This window comes from Protomyctophum bolini (genome assembly GCF_963924005.1).
Source record: "Protomyctophum bolini genome assembly, chromosome: 2".
Taxonomy (NCBI): Eukaryota; Metazoa; Chordata; class Actinopteri; order Myctophiformes; family Myctophidae; genus Protomyctophum; species Protomyctophum bolini.
Genome location: NC_137863.1, coordinates 10,070,806 through 10,095,808, shown reverse-complemented (window position 1 = coordinate 10,095,808; position 25,003 = coordinate 10,070,806). Strand labels below are relative to the sequence as shown.

Below are 25,003 nucleotides of genomic sequence, written 5' to 3'. Positions count from 1 at the left end.
ATTACTTTTCAGCATCCTGCGTCTTAGCTTAAAGGGCCACTTGACTTCCTCCCGTTGGGAGACATCGATTCAACGAATTGCTAATGTATATTTTAATATCTATGGTTTCAGTAAGACAGCCCTTCTCCCTCTTCACAAGGTGGGGTGAGTGCAGCAAAGCAGACTGGTCATTGTAGTAACCCAGCAGTGAGACCAGTGTCCATGACATCACATACTGAAGTGTCTGGTGCAACGCACAGGTCCTGTGACGCAGGAGTGGACCTGGTGAGACGTAATTGGTTTGATGAGGTCAGATGAACATATGGAATGTCAGTGCCATATATGGAGATCTAAGGGTGGCAGTGGGGGCAATGTCTTGAGTGTACAGGGTTTGATGAGGGCCCAGGTAGGGCTGGGCCAGGCCTGTTGAACTCTAGTTTTCACACATTCGTCAAATAGAAATGTCAGCAGGAACTGTGTAGCTTACATGGTGCTTTGATAATTGCAATGAATATACATTCTGTGCTAAAAACATTGTGTTGCACACTTGTGGAAAATAACTAGACATTAATGCCTGGTGAGTATTCTGTTTATTTTGTAAAGATTTAGAAGTGTAGAAAGGATGATACAACAGTGCTTTATGATCAGACTATTTCATAAAAGTGATCATAACACCGTAAGTCCAGATTCCATTTCTCGAACCAAAATAAATTTGTAACATTCGACAAGTGCATACACTGCTGGTAGGAGATCAACCTTTGGATGGTATAGCACCGTTCTTAGCCATTAGCAGCTTGACAAAGATGCAGCTCAATAGGATTCATGTAGTGACTATGTTTATATGAACACAAAGTTCTGACGAGAGGACTCTCCTCATTTGGCTCTCTAGCTAGCACAATATCTCACTCTGTCAGTGTAGGGATCAAATTCATAATTTTGCCTTTAGCAACATTTTTGCCAGTAACAAGATTTGATACATTTACAGTAAAAGTTGAACATTTCCAAGTGTACAGAAAGCAGCACAAGATTTTTTATATTTTTCACAGATGTAGACCAACAGTGACCATCAATGCACTGGCAAGTAATTGTTTGGACAGCACAATAACTGTAAAGCAAAGTGATGGGCAGACAGGTCATATCAACACATGGACAGAGCTGAGTAAGGCAACGTTAGCGTGACAGGCTTCTCTGTTCGGTTTGCAGGGCAGTGTAGTGTACTGATCTTGACAGATCTGTCAATATCTTTATTCTGGGGCAGTGTGAGTTTAGCATTGCTGTCTTCATTAGTGCATTTTATGTAAATAGTCTTGCGTGTAGCTGAACTGCGAAGTGATCACCAACATTTATACAGAACAGATCTAAATAAAACATGTTTGATTGCATCTGGACTTACAGTGACTATAGAAGAGTAAATAGAATTGAAAAACCAAATAACGGAATAAAGTAAAATTCAAGGCAGTGCTGAAGTACTGGTTGCTAAAAAAAAAGTAAAAAATATCACAAAGCCAACAATAACATTTCTTGACACATCTCATGTTTGTCCAGTCAGTACAAACCCTCCTGTTTAGTGCAGTTTCAATCATATTATATATTTCTCCCTCAGCCCCAAAACAATATCTTTCTTCCCTCTCCTATGTCTTTTTTTCTTTCTCCTTTTCATTCAAGTCAGTTTTCCAGTCAATGTGCATCTTTTCCCATTTCTTTCTCTTTCTGTCAGATCCCTCATACTGACCTCATTGTGCACCCTCCCCACACAACCACAAAGAAAGCATGAAGGGCTTAAAACATCACAGGACTCAAAGGTGACAAGTTCTTTCTTTTTGATGATGGCAGGAAGTGATGGGAGATGGAAGAGGAAGGAGGAGGGGTGGGGGTATTCACAGTTACAGTCAGAGTCCAGCGGTCCAGCTACAATCACATCTGCTGTCATAATGAACACTCCAGACCATGGCCAGGGAGTGAGCCAGCCTAACCGTCCTTTTTTCCCTCCGGGTGAGATTAAGGGCATCTTCTGTCACACCTCCAGCATCTCCATTCTCAGGCGGTCCCTAGCGGCCGGGAAGACACAAACATGGAAGTGACACGTGTTAGGGCTGCCATGTACTGTACTTAGAATATGACGAATTATATTAGAAACAGTTTATGTCACTGATCCACATTTTGAAAGGGAGTGAAAAGAAGCCCGGATTCATCCGTCGTCATGATTTATTCACATATATTATCACGCGCTCTCTCAATCTATAATTTAATGGCCCAGACTCCTACTTACCTAAAAATAGCCTCTTAAAACAGATCCTTGATTGTCTGAATAAGACACTCAACAACATGAGAGTGCATCTTTTTGCTGTCTTTTAAATGTATCACTCACTGCATGGCAACAACTAAGCGACAGACCTTGGTGGCTTTGACTGGCCTGTAGACATACATTTATAAAATGTACTGATGCAGAATTCAAATAGCATAAACCACGGGTGCCCAAAAGGTAGATTGCGATATACCAGTAGAACACAAAGGCATGGCCCTAAAAATAAATACATCGTTGAATTAAGGTGACTTGAGTGATTGACATCAAGATGGGCCTGTCGGCTCACTTAACAGCTTCTATAGTAGTATAAGGTCAACATCAATATCATTACAAAGTTTAAGTTACATACAAAAATCTACCAATTACAATTTTCCCCCTCTATATCCTATTCCAAGTGTGTTTGTCTTAAATATGTAACGCCAGCGCTGCTATTCCAAAGCCCCCTCAGGTAAGAATTTTAACTATTTTCAACAATGTACTGTAGATCTTGTTGAGCTGGTCATTTTAAGTCAAAAAAGTGTGGGCACCCCTGGCATAGACAAATATTAAGAGGAAGTATTATGTCGTTTTCTTGCAGTGTAGTATCGTCATAAAAAGATGAAGACTTACCTGGCCTGGTTGGCGTCTGTCTGCTGATCAATGAATGACTGACTGGCCTCCGGCTCCTGGTGGGCGTCTACTCTCTCAGACCAGGGATCCCGCAGAACGACCGGTTGCACCGATTCCCCAGCTCTGCCTTGCTCTGTGGCCTCCTCTGACACCATCGCACCCAACAGCGGTGGGTATGTATCCTGCCATACGAAGTTCAATCCTGCTCCTCCATCAAGGTGCTTGTTCACGTCTTGCTTCTCTTGAGGCATCAGAGGGTCTTTCTCCATCTCTGCGCAGACTTCTCCATGGCCCCTGGATGCCTCTGTATCCGCTGGCAGGCGTTGGTAGCTCTCTAGCCTTTTCAGCTGACCGTTCTTATGGATGTATCGGCTATCGCTAAACCAGCGCACCACCTCAGACTTGGGCAGGCCTGTCATAATGCTAAGCTCCTCGTACTGCTGGCTGCTAGGCCAGTGGGTGCTGGAGAACACGTGTCGGAGTATGTGCGCTTGCTCGGGGGACTTTTTGCCCCAGGATGGCAAGAAGACGGACTGAGAAGCAAGCACCTCTGAGATTTCAGGCTTGAACTCTGGTACCGTCTCTGAGACACATTTTGCCTCAGGCTCGTTCATCTTCAACCGTTTCAGGTTGATCTTAATAGGGTCGACCCTCAGCTCTGGCCCGGTCGTGTCTGCCTCGAAGTGGTCGTCCTCTTTAATGAGCTGCTGCAAAATCGACATGCCTTTGATCGGGAAGTCCTTGGTGCATTTACCCTCCTCTTCTGTGATGGTTAAGCCACTGCTGCTTTTGGTAATAACAGTGGTGCTGGTGATTTCATTCAGGGATTTGCTGGCATGGTTCAGGCTAGGGTCGCTGTTACAGGTGGCACTGTAACAGTCACTGCTAATACTGCTGTCGGTGTTGGGCGGATGGACGTAGCTGTTGAATTCATCATCTGCCTTTTTGTTGTGGTCCTGTGGGCCGCCGCCGTTATGATCATTGCAGGCGATGTAGCATTTGCTGGTGTTGTTCATTATCACTTTGCTCTGGTTAGTGTTGAAAGTGAAACCTTCCAATCCAGACGGCACACTGTTACTTCTGACACTTGGTTTGCCAGTATAATCAGCGAGGCAGTGCTCCTCATTGTTGTTAGCAGAGCAACTGACAACACTGTTAATGCTGCTGGTGGGGCTGCTGTTGTTCATTAGCTTCCTAGTGATGGCATCGCCGCCGTTACTACAACTGGAATGGCTGCTAATGCTGCTGCTGCTACTGCTTCTACTGCTGCTGGTGGTACTGACTGGGCCCAATCCGTTACTCTTATCTGTCTCCAGACTATTCTTGGCCAGTACCTGCGCTGTTCTGACCACTGATGGAAACCTTTGGGGGACAGCTGGGGCAGGATATGACACCCTGGTAACATGCGGGTTGGTTGACATGCTAGGCTGAGTGGCTATCAACCCAACAGGACTACCTTTAAAAGTGCCATAGGGAAGTTTGGTCATCTGGTAGTTTGGAGCCACTGGGCCTGTTTGGGGAGGCTGAGCAGTGACTGTGTGGTGACTTATGATGTGATTGACATGTTGCTGCGAAGCAGGGTTTTTGGGGGGCGCACCGCCCTGGAAGACGGTGTTGAACATCTTCCTCCTGGCCTCTTCGATCTCTTCGGGAGACCAACTTATGCCCTGCTTGAGCCTCTGGGCAGTAAACCACAGTTTGATCTGCTCTTCGGGGAACTCGGAGACAACCGTCAGATAGCAGAGTTCGGCTTTGGTCGGGTAGGGGAACTTGCCAAAGGAGGTCTTGAGAAAGCTGCTGGTGTCCATGGCAGCATCATAGGTGGGAATGCTGCTCAGAGGGATCATCACCTTTGGAAGGTCTTTATTGGAATCAGAGGTGGGGGAGGAGTAAAGCGAGGGAGTGTGCTGGTGAAAGACTTGATTGGACACCGTCGTCGTAATCAAATGATTGACAGTGGTCCTCGGCATAGTTGGGGCTCCAGAAAGACTGATCGCCCCGTTTTGGAGTTCAGGCACATTTGTCAGCATGCTGGGGTTTACCTCCTTTCCAGTGTCTATCTTCCGTACCTCCACAGTGTGGGAGACCACAATTTTTTTATGCTCCGCCTTGGCTTTCATCATCTTGGCGATGGGCGCTTTGATGAGGGAGAGCCCAGACTCTCTATAGTCCTCTCTACTGTCTGTGAAGAGTCTCTGCTCCACAGTGGTCAAACCGTCCCTCTTGTTGACAGAGAGGGAGGCAGTGATCAAACCCTCCATTATCCCAGGGTGGGCTTTAGCATTATGCAGGGCGAGGGCCTCGAAACGGATCACTGACACCCTACAGTTCAGGCAGTAGAAGGTGGGCTGGGCCCTGAAGTCTACGTGGCAGTTGTGCATGTGATCCAGGAAGTAGTTTAGATCTCTGGACTCAAAGCGGCACGTAGGGCAGCTGTATGTGCCTCCGCTCTCTCTTCCATTGCAAGCCTCAGGTTTGGAGGAGTTGTGGGAGAAATGGCTGGACTCCTCTCCAGAGATGCTCAGTATGCTATCCTCAGGGATTGTGGGCAGGAGTTCTGGCAGGCAGCCCAGTATGATCTCCTCACGCACATGTTTGGATTTGGACGGTATCATGCATGGTATGGTGGATTTCCTCTTGCTAGCCATTGTGGAGCCTGGTGTAGATAGGAGAATGACTGACTGGTTGTTGTCTGGTCTAATGAGAACAGAGGGCAGGTGGATTGTTGAGAGGGCCGGATGAACTTCAGTGTCATGGACCAGCCGCTATGACGTCACAGTGTTTCTTCATGTCTGCTGTCTGCCTCTTTAGGAGCGCTGTCACATGGATTTTAACAGCTCACTGGGAACCTATGGCAAAAAGAATAAAAGAGGAAAGTTTAAGACAATATGAATATATAATATATTAGTGAATTGCACGGCTATATCAATCATCTAGTCATACATTACACAGTGAAAAATTAATGCCAATATTTACATCAAAAATGATTAAATGTTTCCCAGTATCCTCTTTTTGCATATTCAGTGGGTGTGATTCACTTCGTTAGTAAGCTAGTGGTAGAGAAATATGTGTCTCACATTGCCAACTACGCTGTGTCAGGTTGTGTTGAGATGCCACAAACATGCAAATATATGCACACCCATGCAGGTTTGTGCTCACTAATGTTCAAATGATACAAGGTATTCAGAGCTTGTTCTTTGTCATAAAAAACATCAACACTGGGTTTGTTTGTTTTTTGTTTTGTATCCAACTTGGATGTGTAGGATAGCAATTTAAAGATGTGAAAGCAACTGTGCCAGTGCCACTTTAAATTTTAGCTCTATAGCAACATAAGCATTTCAGAAAACTCATCTCGCGATTTTGAACAGTGGTTCTCCAAAATAGATATAGGCCTACAAGCTCACAGCACGTCACTTTGTGCCGCACTGCGAGGTGGTACATCTGCTATTTTAGAAAAATCTTTTAAGTGTTTTAAAATGTATTTATAATTTTTTTAACACAAATCTTCTATTCTTAGGGTCCACACACTCCCTGGCAAAACATTTTCAGATGGGGGTCCGTGGCCAAATACACTGGTTTAGAAGCCATTTTAGAGGTATATACAGTATATCTTGAGTTGACAAAGGTCAATATGTCAAGCTAATGTTTTGTGACTTTCTATATTTCTATATAATTTCTATAATATTTTTTCTATATCATGCCACTCCTTCATATTACAGTGTCACGACCAATCGAGTGACTGATGTTCTATCAGTATGTTGTCAACAACAGTGATGACAGGAAACATTCTGATAATGTCTGACAAGGTTACTGCTAATACATCTGGAGCCATTTTATAAGCCTGCAAATGGGCCTGTCACTCAACAAGTAGGGTATGGCATCACATGTGTACACCATTTACAGATCATTGTCTGTCCAAAACCATAAGACGTCTTTATGTTACAACTCATATTTCCTAATACAGTTCTAGTGTAGAGATGGATATGGATTGTATCTCATATGTCTTAACCCTTCTCTTTCCTTCATGAAGCAAAACACGCCCCGGCCCCCAGTGCAAGAAAGTACACAAGCTTGCACGCGCACGCACGCACGCACACGCGCACACACACACACACACACACACACACACACACACACACACACACACAGAATGTAAAACAAAATGTAAAACAAGTCATATCTTTTCTGCTCCTTGCCCTCCAAATGAACCCTTGACATACACACCCACCTGCCGACAAGCATGTAGTCAGTGCTTTCTCTCTCTCTCTCTCTCTCTTGTTCTCTCATGTACGCACGTCGCACACACACACACACACACACACACACACACACACTCTCTCTTCACACCTCTCCCTCCTTGAGCATAGTGGAGACTGGTTGATGTGTGACATGCAGCTGAAAACTGCTCTCATTCTATCATAATCTATCATTTGGAATACATCTCCTTCTTCCCAAGCCTCTCATCTTGGGGAACGAATATCAATGGCACAAATGACACACCTTACCCCTCTAGTGCCTTGCATGGCCGTTACTGCACCTTTTAACGGCTCAACACTGCAGGTTTTTTTTAGGCCATAGCACAAAAAAAGTACAATGTCACACACTTCAGACACATTTTGTGTCACGCACGCAGCGTTGGGCACATGCAGTCTGAAAAAGCCTCCACGTGTACATTTAACCACAGCCAGCCTGCTGACCTCATAAATAAAAGATGAACCTGTTCCGGAACTCCCCAAATGACTGGCCAAAAGTACACGCTGATCCCAGACAAGCCTGTGACGTCCTCCCAAATGCCTCTTTCTCATTTCTGACGGTCGCCTTCTGACCAAAAAAAACAGAGGAAAACAAAACAAACACACAGGGAAAAGAAACTAGGTCAGCAGCATCTTATGCAGTAATCCTGGTTCGCTGCATCCAGACGCAGGCTTGTGCTGTATGTTTCGCCGCTGGCGAGGTCATGATACTCCCTGATGGCACACACACACACACACACACACACACACACAATACACATACGCGCGCACACACGATTAACCCCTGGTGAGGACACGGGCTCAGTGAGTTTGTTCCACTGCAACCAGGGATTTAGAAGTCGGTTCTCAAGAGATGGGTCTACTCAGGCACATCCAAAACATCTGTATAAGACACCTGGTTATGTTATATACTGTAAGTTGCTGAAAAAAAGTATCCACAATTCATTTCCATATGACATTTGTTTAATGCAATGTCATCATACAGTAAGTCACCATATTTGGGAAATAGAAGCTGATGGGCTGTAATGTCAATTTATGGTAATAATTAGGCCTGTCAAAAAAAATCGATTCGAGTTAGAATCGCGATTCTAATGCTGTCCGATTCAGAATCGATTCTCATTTTCCAAAAATCGATAAAAAAAAAAAAAAAAAAAAAACGTTTTCTTTTTTTTTTTTCCTTTTTTTACAAATGTACCTGTGCATGCAATGCATTATGGCCTGGGTTTCTGCATAGTGCATTTACTACCAGCTAAGCTAAGCCTGCCAATTGTATTTATTTTACACCTGTTTTAATACTAATGTATTGTTCTGGTATTGAGTGAGAAGAGATTTTGTAACTTTTGTAGTGGTTCAAATTTGTGCAAGCTAAATACATGAGACATGTTCTTACTCTTGGATTTAACCTTTGTGTGTTTAAATCATTCAGTTGATAAAACCTTTACAATTATACAAGCTTTTTACTAAATGTACTCTGCTTTCATGCCAGAAGACTGGAGTAGATCATGCTAAAATTCTATTTAATTGTTTTTAATAAAATAAAATAAACTGCTTTAGAATCGAAAAAAATCTTTTTTGAATCGAGAATCGGAAAAATCGAAAAGATCGTTTTTGAATCGAATCGTCACCCCAAGAATCGGAATCGAATCGAATCGTGGGACACCTAAAGATTCGCAGCCCTAGTAATAATGGTCATGGCAAATTGCTGTGTCTGGTGCTGCGGCCTAGGGAAGCCCCAGAGGGCATGTTGCTATGTGACAGGCCAGACACTGGCCTGATAGAGAGAGCCTCTCCCCTAAACACTCAACTTCCTGCATGAGAAAATGCAAGACAAGCCAAAAGTTGAGAAAAGGTTACATAAAGAATCAGGTCACCTATCAAAAGAATGGGTTGCTTTATCTCGCGGGCGAGACGTTGCGATCAGACACAAGACAAGGGCTTTCCAGACAGGGAGCACCATTGAATGGCGCTCTCTGAAAAGCCTGGCCTCGTGTTTCAGCAGCAAGGTAGAGACAACGCTCAGACGATCGCTGTCCCCAGTGTGTCGTATGTACCTGCACTGGCACTGGCAATGTGGCACAGAGAGGAGTTAGCTCTTTTCATCTACAGTGCACAGAGCTGGGGAGTTGTATCTGAACTGAGGGAGAGTGACAGCGCTCTCAGTCAAGCTGCCTCTATGCCAGGGAAACTCAAATAGATTTACCTGTGGGCCACATTACAAAAATGGCAAGGGGCCAGGGGCCAGTAGATAAAATTACGACATTAATGATACTTGATAACTTCTCTCTTTCAATTGCTTTATTTTCGCAAAATGTATCAAAGTACAATGTGCATGCACACAATATGTAAATAAATAAATGTGTTACATTTTCTTGCATAAACACAAAGAGCTGTTTCCATAACTGCACAAATTATTGCACATAACATGAGTAGCTGTTATAATAACATAATAACATAACATGAGTAGCTCTTTGCCTGCCTGCCTGCCTGCCTGTCTGTCTGTCTGTCCATGAGTAGTTATTTGTCTGTCTGTCAATGAGTAGCTGTCTTACTGTCTGCCTGTCTATGAGTAGCTGTCTGCCTGCCTGTCTATGAGTAGCTGTCTGTCTGCCTGCCTGTCCAATTGTCCATGAGTAGCTGTCTGTCTGCCTGTCTGAGTAGCTGTCTGCCTGCCTGCCTAATTGTCCATGAGTAGCTGTCTGTTTGCCTGTCTATGAGTAGCTGTCTGCCTGCCTGCCTAATTGTCCATGAGTAGCTGTCTGTCTGCCTGTCTATGAGTAGCTGTCTGCCTTCCTGCCTGTCCAATTGTCCATGAGTAGCTGTCTGTCTGTCTATGAGTAGCTGTCTGCCTGCCTGCCCAATTGTCTATGAGTAGCTGTCTGTCTGTCTGTCTATGAGTAGCTGTCTGCCTTCCTGCCTGTCCAATTGTCCATGAGTAGCTGTCTGTCTGTCTATGAGTAGCTGTCTGCCTTCCTGCCTGTCCAATTGTCCATGAGTAGCTGTCTGCCTGCCTGCCTGTCCAATTCTCCATGAGTAGCTGTCTGTCTGCCTGTCTATGAGTAGCTGTCTGACTGCCTGCCTGTCCAATTCTCCATGAGTAGCTGTCTGTCTGTCTGCCTGTCTATGAGTAGCTGTCTGCCTGCCTGCCAGCCAGCAAGTTGGTTAACAGAAAATAAATTGTTATGGCTGAGTAAAATAAAATACAATAAACACAATTTGCCTGAAAATAGATTACCCAGCTATGACCTTTTTCATGAAAAAAAATGAGTAGTGATATGGCTGACTGAGTAAAATAAAACAATCTACCTGAAAATAGATAGCTATAACTGAAGAGCAATTTCCGCAATTACCATTTCCGCAATTTCTGCAATTTCCATTTCCGCATTTCCGCAATTTCCCCAATTTCCATTTCCACCATTTCCGCAATTTCCGCAATTACAATTTCCGCAATTTCCGCAATTTCCATTTCCAACTATTAATGGCAGCTGGGTTTCATCATTCAAATAAAATAGAATTCTGTCCGTTTAGCTATAAAATTATGTCAGGGAATAGGGATACACAGTATATGTCTTTCATTTGCATTGCATCTTCCCCCCCCCCCCCCCCCCCAAGCTTTTATTTTCGTTCGAGTAATAGTACAACTCTAATAGTATTACTTATAATAATGTAATTAAAGATAACTTCATTCAGATTTATTTATTTTTATTTCATTTTCCAGATTTTTTTTTCTTCTTTTTTTTAGATTTTCATTGGTGGGCCAGTCATAATGGTCCCGCGGGCCTGATGTGGCCCGCAGGCCTGAGGTTGAGTATCACTGCTCTATGCCCACACTCATGGAAAAGGGGTCTCATGCATGGAACCAAAACCAAACAGACTTCATGTGTGAACCATTCCGCTTTTTCACGACTTGCTTTTTAAAATAGAATGTGCTTAAATCAGATGTATAACAATATCATCTTTAAATCTTATATTTGTTCTATAGTTTAAAGTTAGTTTGGTGTACTGCTCACGTTTCAACCAATCCATATTCTAACCCCCCAAAATGCACAAAATGTATTATTTTAATTGCCTCAGAAATTGCTGTTACACAAAAGGCAAAGTGCATGTAATGTACTTTGCTACTAGCGTAAAGGGGAACAGAGGCTGCAAAGTGATTGCTAGACATCAAAATTTAATTCAAAACAGCTGCACTGATTCAGACACTCCCAGTTTGTTGGGTCACCTACAGCTGACATTAACAGAGATTGGTGTTTGTTGTGCCACTTGTCACATGAATGAGATTGTGGAAGGTGGAGGAGAGAAGAAAAAGACAGTTGAGAGTGGAAGTGAGACAATGAATGATGACACTGACAGCATGTACAATATTCCACCTCCTCCGACACATCCAAATCACACATGCACCCATGATATTGTAGCATGCAATACACGCATGCAATACACGCATGCATGCACGCGCGCACACACACACACACACACACACACACACACACACACACACACACACACACACACACACACACACACACAGTCTCCTTGCAACTCCCTACAAATTAACACCTGCACCATTCTGTGAAATTTCTCTTTTAAACTAAGAAAACATCTCTGATGTGGTTGCCACAAGAGACAGTGAAGAGAACGGCTGACATGGTGTTGCTTTATGCCAATATTTTCTTACAATTTGTCTTGACAACAATTCACAGCTGTCTTGAGAGCTTGTTTCCATCAAAGAACAGCTCATATCACCTGTCATATCACCACATCTGTGGTGGTGGCAGTTGGGCGTGGCAGGGAGGAGTGGGGGAGGGCAGAATGATTTAAAAAAATCAGTTTAGGGACAACATTTTCTGCCAAATGTCCATTAAATAGATTAACGTCATGTGAGTGTATCAGCTGGACACCCAAATATAAGCCAGAGACAGAGAGCAATTATTCCATTGCACAGCAAAAAGATTGGGAACAATGGCGCCTCATTTCTAAGAGAAACATGATCCATGCCGGGAGCCTTCAGACGACAGACTGTCTATCTGCCATCATTCTGTTTCCTGCACGTCCGTGTCAGTCATGCCCATCTGTGTGGAGCAATGTGCTATGGACAGTATGGATGGAGTTTTCTCAGACATGGGCACTCCTTTCGCTGTGCACGTGGCACGCTTGCCAGCATGCACAAGTGGCGAGCTCCACACTTACGTGTGCTGAGAAATAATTCAAGAGTCATCAGGGTCATTACCACTGCTAATATGGTAATGCTAATGCTAATATGCATTAGTCCAGCATATCCACCATGTCTACGCATCTGCCCCCCCCCCCCCCCCCCCCTTCACACACACACACACACACACACACACACACACACACACACACACACACACACACATACACACACTCCCATGTGTCCCGGCTTCCTTCCAAAGACATAGCCTTGGTGTGTTGGCTCTGTCTGGCCCTGTGCTGGATACCCATGTGGGTGTGTTGGTGTCTGAACGTCTGTTGAGACGCAGGTGTTGTTAGACAACGATCTCCTACACACACACACACACACACCCCCCCCCCCCCCCCCCCCCCCCCCCCCCTTTTCCTCCCAGACTGCAGCCCCATCCGCTGGGAGACCAGTCAGTGATGCCACTCATGTGTTAACATCGCCATGGCAACCCCTCTCTTCCCGTTGCCCACCACACCGCACACTGGAGTCACTCGCCCACGCCCACCGACCTCAAGACACACACACACACACACACACACACACACACACACACACAGAGAGAGAGAGAAAGGGAGAGAGAGAGAGAGAGAGAGAGAGAGAATTCCTTAGACTATACGTCCGGTACAAGACAAACTAGATCCACATGACCTGCCAGCCATATTTGAAAGGTCCATTCAGTGTGTTTCAGATAAGTTGCAGTGGTCAGTAGTGAAGACGTAGTTTATTTTCTCCCTTTTTGTCCGCAGCCATACAACAATACCTGCACTGTACTCGTCTGTTGTCTTCATGACATAGCTCTACATGAAAGAAAACACGAGTGCAATATACATTGCAGGCGACCTTCTGTCAATGTTATTATCTTGTTAAAGCAGCAAAGTGCAGGCCTGAGGACTGAGTGCAGTATAACTACTGCTACTCTTCCTGTTGGGCGCATCTTTGCCTGAACTGAACTGTTTCGTGTTATAGAATATAGAGGACGCTCACTGCTGAAATCTTACATTGTTCTCTAAAACCCTCTATCTGTGGCCCACATGAATGACAAACAAACCATGTTGTGCGATGGGGAGGGGGGAGAAAATTGTGAGTCATGCATCCTTTTTCATCACTTTTGATGAATAACTCCTTCAGTTCTGTAGCCAGCACTACAGGCATTGATTTGGCAACTTAAAAAGAAAGGGAAGAAAGATGGCGGCATACCGCAAATATTGTACTGTCCATCCTAAAATGGCTGACATCACAGCCTCTTGCAACTGCCAGAGCTTGGCAAACTCCTGCTGCTGCTGACCAAACCTTTCTTGCATAGGACAAAGTGTCAGGGATTGCTATCCCCTCTAGGCTTTTTTTTTTTTTGCAGAAGTTTCTTTTGGTTGGAACAGTGCAAACGCACACTGTCTAAGTAAGTCGCTTTTGAGTGCAGCTTTTGGGCTGCGATACCAGAACAGTGGTCCTGTGACAAAAGCAATAGGAAAGGATGAAAGCCTTGAATAAAAACTGAACCTGTATAGAAAGGCATCCTTTCAAACGGAGAGGAAAAAACAGTACGCACTGCTGTGCTTTGGAGAGAGTTCTGTAAGGACCACTTGGTATGCCATTATCATGAACGCTTGTTTGTACAGAAACGGCTTGGAAATAGATCTGGTTGGCATTAGATAGTTGATTTTCCTCTCCGAACTGAAGGAATGCTATACACTTGATGTCAGCTAAAACTGCAAATCATGACCATATGACCTTCCTCTGTACTCTGCTCTGGCATACAATTCACAGTAAACTGTAGGCCGCACATAAGAACCTATTATTTCACTGCTACTGGCAGAAATCTAAATCTAAAATCCTAAAAGTCCTGTATAGTCTTACAGTAAAACATAAGGAGTGGCTTGGAAGGTTTTTTTCCTCCTTTTTTTGTGGAAGGGGAGTGGGCGCATGCAGTCCATTACGTTGTGTCTGTGTGTACAAACACACTCTGTTATGGCCATAACGAAAACTGTGAGCTGTCCCTAATTGCAGGGAGTAAAGGATGAAAGGCAATATGCCTGGCCTCATTAGACCAGTTCCGAGAAGGGAGATGGAAGAGCGTTCCCAGGGATCCACAAAGGGAATTGACATTCCCCCATGGTAACCCTCCTGCTGGAGTGAAATCTTTCTACGGACCAACATTACTGAGCCAAGCTGGACTGAGTCCACCAGATCTGGACGATAAGAGCTCATATACCTTTGTTATTTTACTGTAATGGCCTGCCAATTAAGAATATGAGTGATTGGATATTCAATGTCAAGGGTTCGAGTGTATGTCATTGCTTTTAGTTGCAACTGAACAGGATAATTTCAGCACCCATTTTTGTATCGTCATGACTGAACAAGTCTGAACAATTTATAGTAGGCTATGTATAATCTAAATCTAAATTATATGAAACTAGTGTATATATGCTTAAATGTCATGTGAAAATGTGCTTGCTTTGAGAGCAATTTGAGACACTCTAAGCAACATTAGTCAGCAAAGAGGTCCCTCCCCTAACGGACAGAGAGACACATGGCAGTCACAGTTTACTCAACATTAATACACATGAGCTATTCGTGTATTTAGTCTAGGTTATTATACTGTAAATACGCCGGCTCCGCTATTAGATAACCTATAGTTATGAGTGTATTAGTTTGCACAGTAATGATCAAATGTAAGGACAATATATTGTATTGTCTGTCTGGCTTGAGCAGCTGCACATGTTGGTGAGAGAGGAAGACGAGGAAATGAAAGAAGAGTTCTGTAGCCTACATAGACATAAGGCCTACCTTTTATCCTGATCGGAGGAAGGGATTTGTTGGAGTTGAAAATACATACTGTATATAAACTGATAGTTCGCATGTGTTTCAAAAATCTATGGGAATGGACTATAACTTAGTCATAATTATGGTGTTGGACTGTTTCAAAAAGTACATTTTTAACAACTGCAAATAGTCTATTTCACTACGGGAGAAATATACTGCGTTGTGCAATAAAATATCCAAAGACGTCACATTGTATAGCGTGCGAGAGCGCAAGACGGAGGAAGAATTACATTCTTGAAACTGTAACAAACTGACAAGTTAACCCGTTCCCTTCACAATGCTGTGGGCAAACACAGCCTCTCAGCTTACTTGCCAATAGCGATCTGCAACTCTCAGAGGGATATAACCTAATGAATATTCCCCCCCAAAAAATACTAACTCGGCACCCCCTCCACCCCCACCTACTGTCGCCATTTTATACATTGGCGACTTCATATAACTGCCTAGACTACAGCATAAGATAAAATGCAATAGCGATCTGTAATTTCAGTAAACAACTTGGGATCATGCCTCGCCAATAATAAAAACGATTCGGTTTGACAAGATGCATCCTTACCTTAATAGTTAGTCGGGGAAAATGGAATCCCGGTATTAATATATAAATGAATAATTTTAGATTAGCTCCGTTCGTTGCGCTTTGAGAAGGGGAGGGGGTGGGACCTCTCCTCAAGTGAACCCGGTGAACTGGCGTGAACCCGTAAGTGACCACAGTAAGGTACATTACCTCTGCCACTGCCTCCTGCACTGTATGGACACACAGCTAACAACTATGGTCGGCGGTGCAGGACGAGGCAGCCAAAATTATAGCGAGTGTATTTCCTATGAACACGTGATTCAAAGCGTCACCCAAAATCCAAAAGCTCTTTCATCTAAATTTTGGAGAGGGCGGGGAGGGGATGGGAGGGGAGGCGGGGGGACGCTACATATATTGAGCATGGGCACAGACACGACGACGTTAAGGGTAAGTAAGGCAGTGTTCAGTCAGAGAAGGACATACAGGCAGCAACAATGTGTAATAAGAGTCAAGAGGGTAAATAAATCATAACTCTCTCTATGGGTATATCAACTCAATATTTGAGTGTGCATTTTGGGCATCTGCATGGGCTCAGTGATTGTAGCTGCGTTTCACAAGCTTTGACCTAAAATCTTCTTAATCGGGTCATGGAATTTCAGGGCTCTGTAAATAATAATAATCTTATGACAACAGCTTTTTCCAAGTAGTCCTACATATCAATTATCACGTCTCACTAACTCAACATCCGATAGGCCTTAACGCCTATAGGCTACTAGGAATCAACTAGAACTAGGCCTATAGCATAATAAAGTAGGATAATATGGGCGCCCGTAGCCCTGGTCCAGAGCGTCAGTGAGTCTTGACTTTGACCCTCACTGTCTCTCAGTGAGACTCGCTGACGCACTGGACCAAGGCTAGGGCCTTCCCAATACTCTATGGCTAGGGCGCCCGGTGGCCTGGTGGTATAGGCACCTTATGGGCTCTGGCCTGGTAGCGCCCTAGCAGCGCGTCGCGTGTTCGAGTCCCGCTCATGAGTTGACGTCTTGACGATCCTTAATTGCTGCATGTCTCTCCCCCTCTCTCCCACCTTCCTGTCAATCTTCACTTGAAATTATCAATAAAGGCAGATATAGGCTACTTATTAACATTAAACAGACACGTTATTAATTATGAGGACATAAATCAGAATTTTTTTCTATTTTTGGTGCAATTCTTTAGGCATATAGGCAACCTCAACCCTTAAAGCCCTCATTTCTGTTTCATTATGAACCGACACATTTTATTAGTGGTGATTTTAGTAGGCCTATTGTATTATTTTAGTGACTACGGTATTCTTTTAACTATAGGAGTAGTTTTAGATTTTACATTATAGGGCCTACTATAGTAAGCATTGAATACCCTTAAATTTTCATTTTATGTAGGCCTATATTGTTGTCTGTCTGTCTGTCTGTCTGTCTACGCCGGTATAACCTCCATATAACCTATTATTATACCTCTTGGAGACAGAGAGTCTCCTTTGTGTTAGGGAACTACTGCTGGTCATCAAATGATTGGCTTGACAAAAACTAAAAAGTCCATGAATTCAACTCAAGTCTCCATGGGGCAAACTAGTCTATCCCTTCATAATAGCCTATCTAATAACCCCATGCAGCCTGAATCTTGATCTAATTGCAAAAAACATAAATCAACCATTTATTACACACACACACACACACACACACACACACACACACACACACACACACACACAAAGCTGCTGCGTTTCTAGAAAGCTCGAATTAAAAACCTATACATCAGATTCATAACTGAAATTCCTCAAGCATGTCTGTTTTCTCTCTCTCTCTCTCTCTCTCTCTCTCTCTCTCTCTCTCTCTCTCTCTCTCTCTCGTCTCTCTCTCTTCTCTCTCTCTCTCTTTTCCTGTTTGTATGGGATTCAAAAACAATCCCTGTCTGTACAGTGTAACTACAGTGTACTAGCCAGACCTTGGGCGGGTAGAGAGGGATGTACCATTCGATTTGTTTGCCTCCAAATGGACCAATGGGCGTCGGTTTGCCTCAGAGTGACAGCCTCCACCGAGTTTATAATCAATCGTACGACGGTGCTGCGCTCCGAAAATCGCCGTTCTACAAGTCTACGAAGCGTGCCGGACGCAGCGCGTCGTGGACTTGTAGATCGGCGCTTTCCGGAGGCTTCACAGCTTTACATTCAGGTTAGACAGCCAATGCGAGGGGCGACTTACCGACGTCGACGCGGAAGCGAAATACAAATTCTCTCCCAGTCTGTTACCTGTTCTGCACGTTTTTATTCAAAAAAGACAAGACTCATCATCATGGCGCTATCGCAATGTTTAGACGACTCACCGGCGAGGTGGGGTCCAAAGAAGCCGGCGAACGATCTGAATCTTCAGGAGTTGTACAATGAAAGACACCGGCTGGCGTTGGAAGAGCTCGTTTCTGGGGGGATCGGCAACTTTTTGGATTTTCTCCGGAAAGAAAAAATCCCGAACTTTCTGTCCGACGATGAAATGCAGAGGATCATCCACTCGGCGGTGAAGCCGCGGTTTTCAGTGACAGTCCACGGAGACGACCCCATGGAGCAGTCAGTGAGCGCTTCGATGGACTGCTCCTCCGTCACATATTTCCCCGAGCTCTCGGACGCGGAGCCTCCGCTGTTGGAGATCGGTTGGCCTGCCTTCACTACGGGCTCCTACCGAGGGGTCACTCGCGCTGTTGCACACTTCCAACCCAGTTATGGCGAATGCATTTATAGTTGCAAGGAAGCTGCGAGACGAATGATTAAAAGTGCTAAAGAGGTAGAGACACAAAACAATCTCTTTAGAAAGGTTTATGACTTATTGTTTTTAACCAGTTCATATCCAGTCCAGGCCCATTGCCTGCCATAGCTGGACCGTCCAGCTAAATATCTATGGCAGGCAATGGGCCTGTTTATGTATCAATGTAGCCTACTAAGCCTACTAATTTCGGTGAATTACAGTATAGAGTGACAGTGAGTAGACCTATAACATCTAAAAATACATTTTTATCTCTAAGCAGCTGAGCTGGTTCATATGTAGTTCATATGTGCATTAGCCCAAGATTTAGACTAGTTTTGTTGAAAAACAAAACAAAACACTAAGTCTAAATCTTAAGGGCTAATGTATCTGACTTCTCTTCCAACCAGCCTCCGATTTTGGGGGTTAACTTTAGGGCCATCGTCAAATATCCATATTGTATGGTGGACCTGTTGGGATCTGTAAGTTTAAATGTCAGGTTTAAATGTGAAGAATTCCACATAGTTGAGATATTATTTGAATATATTCTGGTGTGCCTGAACATGCTTTGCAAATGTTGGCGAGGATGGGTTTGTAACCAGAGGCTATATCAGTATCAAATTACATATTACTTACACAATGGAGGGTGTATTGTAATATGAAAATGGGATGTCTGGGAAGAAGAAATCCTAACCACATTAAAATGAATATTGTACATTTGTCCTTTTGAAATGTACTAGCGCAGATCGTACAGTAAATTAACTACCACCTTTTATGGCACACTGCACTGTGAATGTCATGTGCAGAAAATGTATAGGCCTATTGTTAACTTTGCACATTTGCACACTTAGTTACCTTGTGTTTTGAATGCTGGGTGCCTGGTGTTGATATGTAGTGAGTACTGAGTACTGACTGGTCAGTACTGAGTACTGACCTGTACAACGTCCTTACTTAGCTAGAGCTATATGGACCAGAGCTAGTCCTTACTAAGTCTCAATGACAGCACTAGTCTGAAACAACTGAGAAATGTCTTCATTGCGTTGCACACTGCACGTTTACAACACAATGTGAAATTCCAAATGTACTTGTGACAAAACCGAAAAATGCAATGATCCCTACCACGTCCACTTGTCTCCTGTCGGGATCTCATTTGTTTGCTGACAACTGATTGTCATGGTAACAAGCCACAGTCAAAGAGAAGCTTTGCACATCACAGTGTGTCCAACAGAGAGACGCTGCCTCTATGTTTGAGAAAGCCTTGGATTTGATCATAATGAAAACACAATCACACGCTGCATCTGGGATAGCAAAGCTGCAGCCCAAAATAAATTATATTACTTACTAGAACATTGTTTTCATTGCAGGTTATTGCCATAGTTACAGACTCTCTGACAGACCTGGATATCTTTAAGGATCTTAAGGAAGCATGCACACTCCGAAAGGTCCCTGTCTACATCCTCCTTGATCAGTCATATGCACCCTCTTTCCTCAAGATGTGCAGCAACCTTGGTTTGAGGTTGGATGACCTTCAGGTTTGTGGTTGATTTAGTAATAGGCCTACTGGGTGTGGTTTTGATGTTTACTTTCAAACTGAACTGTAAAAGGTTGTGTTTTTAACATTTGATGTAACATGTATCTCCCTTGAATGTTGTTTTGAAAGAGCCTGTATATTTCTTTGTTTAATCCTTAGCAAATGCGAGTGCGAACCATAACCGGTGCAACATATTTCACAAGATCAGGGGCAAGGATTATGGGTAAAGTTCATGAGCGATTCATGCTGATTGATGGAAACAGAGTGGCTACAGGCTCCTACAGGTAAGAACCATGCACTTAACAGCTCCACTTAAGTCAAATAATCGTTAGATTAAAGGAGAATTCCATGCTAGAAGGCTTTTTTTTTTTTTTACCTTTCTTACCTTTCTTTGTAGTTGTTACGTCCCCACCAAAGATGTCCAGGTGTTTTTTGTGTGCAAAAACTCCTTATTGGCTATTTCCCCTACCATAAGCCCTCAATTAATTGCATTGGATTGAATGGGGCTATGGGGTGTTGTGCTAATTCACTTATTTCCATCGAAATAAGTAGTAAAGTGTGCCGCTTGGGATATTATTTACATTATGAAGAGAGGATATATACAACAAATAAAATTCTTTGAGCGATGGAAATAAGCGAAGCTTTGATTGATTGAATACTTTATTAGCCACCCCGTTCAACTGTTATCAGCAGTTTGTGGTATAGAGCACCGAAGTCCTGACGTCACTGTCGGAAGAGGGCGTCAGTCCCCGGTTCATGTATTTTTTATTTGCATTGAAATCCCCACAGTGGTGGCTTATTTAAGCAGTCACACTGCTCAGTCAAACTAATTAGACTCTGATGCACAAAAATACAAATCAACCATCCCCACAGTCCACACACATTGGAGCTTCTATAATTCAGAAGAATATAGAGTATGAGTATGCTCTGGCTTGTAGCATCTTGCATCTCTCTTAAATAACCTGGGACTGTGCCCCATCAAGCAACGTATCGATGGGGACTTTCTTTGAACAGCTGGGGCTGGTGGGGCTGGCGACTACGAACCCCAACAGGCCATGAGTATGAGTGCCTACAAGCCCCAATAGTCTGGTTATCAGCCTGGTTACAAACAACAAGCTGGCTATACGCCCCCAGCTGTTCAAGGAAAGTCCCGATTGTTTCATTATTTTAGCTGAATAGTTGTGGTCCCAGATTATTATTATTTAACAGAGGGGCAAGATGATACAAGTCAGAGCAGATGAAACATGCTGTCATGACAGAGGCTCTTTCTACAGTGTGTTAACAGGTTTGTAGTCAACTTACACACCAACTCAACTTCATCTTTGTCACATCACAAATTTACAGGTGTAATTCGGTGAAATTCTTCATCATTCAAGCTCCCATCTTCACATGCACAAATTAAATATTCGCCTCCCGTTCACTTCTATGCAAGTGAAGGGGTGGAGCTTCCATGACCGGCGGTGAAGCAAATTTGCAACTCCTCCATATTTAGTTCAATTTAGGTGAACTCTGTCATGGATTTAGCCACTGCATACGATAGCCACTCCCCTGCATTTGCACATGCATGACATGATTGACATATACATAATTTGTTTTAAACAGGTCAGGTGTGCCTGCTGAAATCACCCACCACCCACACCACAGCATTTGTTCAGTTATGTTTCTAAATTCCATTATTGTCTGCAGGTTCAACTGGACTGATGGTAAACTGAACAGCAGCAACCTCATTGAGCTGTCTGGACAGATCACAGAGAACTTTGATGAGGAGTTTCGCATTCTTTATGCCCAGTCCCTGCCTATTGGTCCTCGGTTCCCCTCCAGTGCTCGCAACAGTGGTATCTATGACCACCTGCTCATCAAACACTCAGTCCTTGCCTCCCCTCGTAAGGAGAGGACAGTGGAGCCAGTATGTCTGACCAGCACACCGAACCACAAGTCTCGGGCCCAGGTCCCTGAGTTACAGCCCCCCTGTGAACCCCTAAATGGGAAGATGGGTCATAAAAGCGGCCCAGCATCTAACTCCTCCACCATAGGTGAGGAATCTGTTGAGCAGCAGCAACAAGAGGAGATCCTGGCTGACAGCGCCCCCCAGTGCTTAGCTACCCATACCTCAGCAGTCATGGAGCTAGTAAATCCCACCACTGTGTCCTGTCAGGTCTCCACTCAGACTGGCAGCTCCATAGCAGACAGTGTCACCCAGAGCAACAAACAGTGTTTGCCCCAGCACACAGGCCAACAGCAATCAAACCCTATAACATCTACCACTAGCAGCAGTAACCCACCGAGCACCACCCAGTGTTCTGTTACTTCCCCCTCATCCAATTCAAGCTCTGCATCTCCAAGATGGCACACCACCCACCATGGACCGGACGGCCGCCCTCCCATCCATCAGGGTTCAGTAGCCGCAGACCGTGACCTGAGGGACAGCTTCCACAAGCTGTCCAAAGAGCGCCAGCAGCGCTACTGTACCATCCGCACAAAGCTGGAGCACATGAAGAGCATGTTGTCCCACAGGCAGGAGCTGGCGGATGTCACCAACTTGACTACAGGACCAAGCGTGCACATGCAACACAAGACACAGACAGAGTGTATGTAAACGTATGTTTTCTCATGCCAATAAAGCCCTTTGAATTGAAGTGTACAGGGGTGGAATCCGGCCCTGCTTGTGGACAATGTGGGTGTGGGCACATTGCCAAGAATCAGATGTGTACAGTAATAGGACTCTCGTGCCTGATGTTGGCTTCAGCGACAAAGTGTTGCTCCACAAAAAAAAAAATCTTTATAACTGAAAGAAATAATAAATTGTGAAAGCAAGCAAGATTTTTGTGGAGCGAACAGAACAGAAGTATCGAGCAGTACTGCCGGGAATTAGGGATTTAGGTTAGGAATTAGGAGAGGGGTTGTTAGAATATTTTGTAAGTGTATGCTTTAAGAATGGGTTTGGGGCAATATCATTTCAACACTACTGTGCCTTTTCCTTCAATAACTACTTCTCTTTATACTTTGTGCCTTGACTGTAAGAGAAATGTAATTGACAACTGATAGAGAATGTCTAGAGAATGTTATTCTGTCCAGGTCAAGGAAGACTTGAGTTAAAATTAAAGTTGTATTTTCTCAACAAAAAGTTGTATTGTCCCATTTGTACATTTCTTTGGTGAACCATCAGACAAGTTCAGATGTGCCTTGGGATTTGAGACTGCAATATAAGTTGTGAATAGTTTTTTATTTATTAAAACTATATCAGTATTTTGTGTTTACTAATTTCCCAATATATTGGCAAATGTACTTTACTTTTATTTATTTATAAATAAGCAGCTGTTGTCCTGTTCAGCTGTGGATCATAATAGCACACATTTTGTGCCCCATCATGTTAATGTGAAGATTATCTACTAAAACGTTTATGTAACCCAGGTTTATAATTGTATGTCTGTATTTGTATTTGTTTGTATGGTCACGGTACCATCTGCATCAGCACGCATGCATTTGTATGGTCACGGTACCATCTGCACCAGTTCACAGCTCATCACACCACTCAGTCACACCATGCAGTTTGGAATCAGCAATCACCACCAAGCACAGCACTTTTGTCTCAGTCAGTGAGGTGCACGTCACTGGCTGTCGCAGGTCTGTATCCCTTCTTCTTAAAACATTTTATCATTTTTACTCTTCAAACTAAAGCATTATATTAACACTGATACTGATGATTGGTTTTAGACCTCCAAATACACGCTGGTGAACCGAACTGATGAGCTGTAGAACTTGAACTGAATTGGTGAGTTCTCTCGTTTATGGTTTGAAATGTTTGAAGTGTTAGAACTGTTTTGTTTGATTTTGGTTATTTTTATTTGACATTTGTAAGTGATTGTTTGATTTGTATGCTTGTAGATCAGCTGGTTTGATTATTTTTATAAGATATTTATTTTGGCCAGGTTTTTCCCTTTATTCCATGATTGAAACCCCATGAATGATGATGATGAACACAATGGCGAGCTAAATCCCAGAACGAGAACTTGTTTTCTGTCCTACCTGACTTGGAAATGACTTTGACTTTGGACAAATATGAACAAGTGACTGAGTCTACGTTTGGGTTGAATTACTCTGATTTATATCTGCATTGTTTTGTTTTCTTCAATAATATCTTAAGCATAATTTACAGTGTCTTGGGTTTATGATCTCAATGCAAATTCCTTCCACCATACGCCTACTTCTGACAGCTCGCAGCAGTAGGCTACTCTACTGGTCCAACCATATTCTTATATCACTAAATATATGCTACATAATTGTGGCGAGCCATGCAGCCAGGAGAGAGGTTTTTGATTTGCATAAAGGGTTACTAAAGTTAAGGTTTAAAGATGGAGGTATTTGAAAATATAAAAGTTCCAAATGCAGTGTTGGTAAAGGGAGAGGTGGAGACAGAGGATTATGAGGAGACCATGGATTTTCTGAAGCAATATGGTTCCATTAACAGGACTGAAATAATCAAGGACACTAAATCACAATTTGATCTGGTTGTTGAATAATTATGCTTCAGGATCTGCTATACACAGATTGTATTCTGAAAAATAGCTTTATGTGCAGTTTGTGCACTAGTTCTGGCATTATACTGTTTTCTCCCACCCAGTTTGGACTTTGACCCCCAGTATATTGGTATGTTATGATTTACAAATGTTAAATTCATGATTATTAAAAATATACATTTTCAAATTAATTGAATTAATACACTATGTGTTTGCTGTTGGTGCTGCTGCTGCATAAATCTACTTGTAGCCTTTTTCAACTCATCACTGTTTATTGGTGGAAAAATAATGTGCCCCCCTTTAAAAATGATATGCACCCCTGGTGGATTTGTGCCTGAAGCCGTGCTGAATGTATTGTTTCACTATCAGTTTTTCATGAGGCTAGAAATGTGTTTACTGGATCTGAGCAAATTACACTGCTCAAATTTTCCATAAGGGGGCAGTAGAGACCACAATACGCATTACATATGCATATATGTGCTATATAAATAAAATGTACTTAACTTG

The 25,003-nt window shown here is 43.4% G+C and overlaps 2 protein-coding genes across 4 annotated transcripts; one reads left to right on the top strand and one right to left on the bottom strand.

Moving 5' to 3' along the window:
- Positions 1–550: 550 nt before the first annotated feature.
- On the bottom strand, positions 551–18,150 carry zhx3a (zinc fingers and homeoboxes 3a). Of its 3 annotated transcripts, XM_080786956.1 has the most exons (4): positions 15,720–15,958; positions 7,591–7,711; positions 2,894–5,742; positions 551–2,027 (listed from the first exon to the last, which is right to left on the bottom strand). In XM_080786956.1, the coding sequence occupies exons 3-4, from the start codon at positions 5,539–5,541 to the stop codon at positions 1,994–1,996; spliced, it is 2,682 nt and encodes an 893-aa protein (XP_080643082.1). In that variant the 5' UTR covers positions 5,542–5,742; positions 7,591–7,711; positions 15,720–15,958; the 3' UTR covers positions 551–1,993. The 3 variants fall into 3 exon arrangements, with proteins under 3 accessions (XP_080643082.1, XP_080643083.1, XP_080643081.1); XM_080786957.1 differs by lacking the exons at positions 7,591–7,711; positions 15,720–15,958 and adding an exon at positions 18,039–18,150; XM_080786955.1 differs by lacking the exon at positions 7,591–7,711.
- On the top strand, positions 16,097–23,074 carry fam83d (family with sequence similarity 83 member D). The gene is made up of 5 exons (XM_080786981.1): positions 16,097–16,124; positions 17,993–18,490; positions 19,813–19,980; positions 20,139–20,263; positions 21,666–23,074. Exons 1-5 carry the CDS (start codon positions 16,098–16,100, stop codon positions 22,573–22,575), a joined length of 1,728 nt encoding a protein of 575 aa, XP_080643107.1. The 5' UTR covers position 16,097; the 3' UTR covers positions 22,576–23,074.
- Positions 23,075–25,003: the final 1,929 nt, after the last annotated feature.

Coding starts and splice junctions, on each gene's coding strand:
- zhx3a (XM_080786957.1), bottom strand. CDS start 5,541: ATGGCTAGCAAGAGGAAATCCACCATACCATGCATGATACCGTCCAAA. Junction 2,028..2,893: donor ACAGACGCCAACCAGGCCAG/GTAAGTCTTCAT, acceptor CCCGGCCGCTAG/GGACCGCCTGAGAATGGAGA.
- fam83d (XM_080786981.1), top strand. CDS start 16,098: ATGGGCACAGACACGACGACGTTAAGG. Junction 16,125..17,992: donor CAGACACGACGACGTTAAGG/GTAAGTAAGGCA, acceptor TATTCAAAAAAG/ACAAGACTCATCATCATGGC. Junction 20,264..21,665: donor GTGGCTACAGGCTCCTACAG/GTAAGAACCATG, acceptor TATTGTCTGCAG/GTTCAACTGGACTGATGGTA.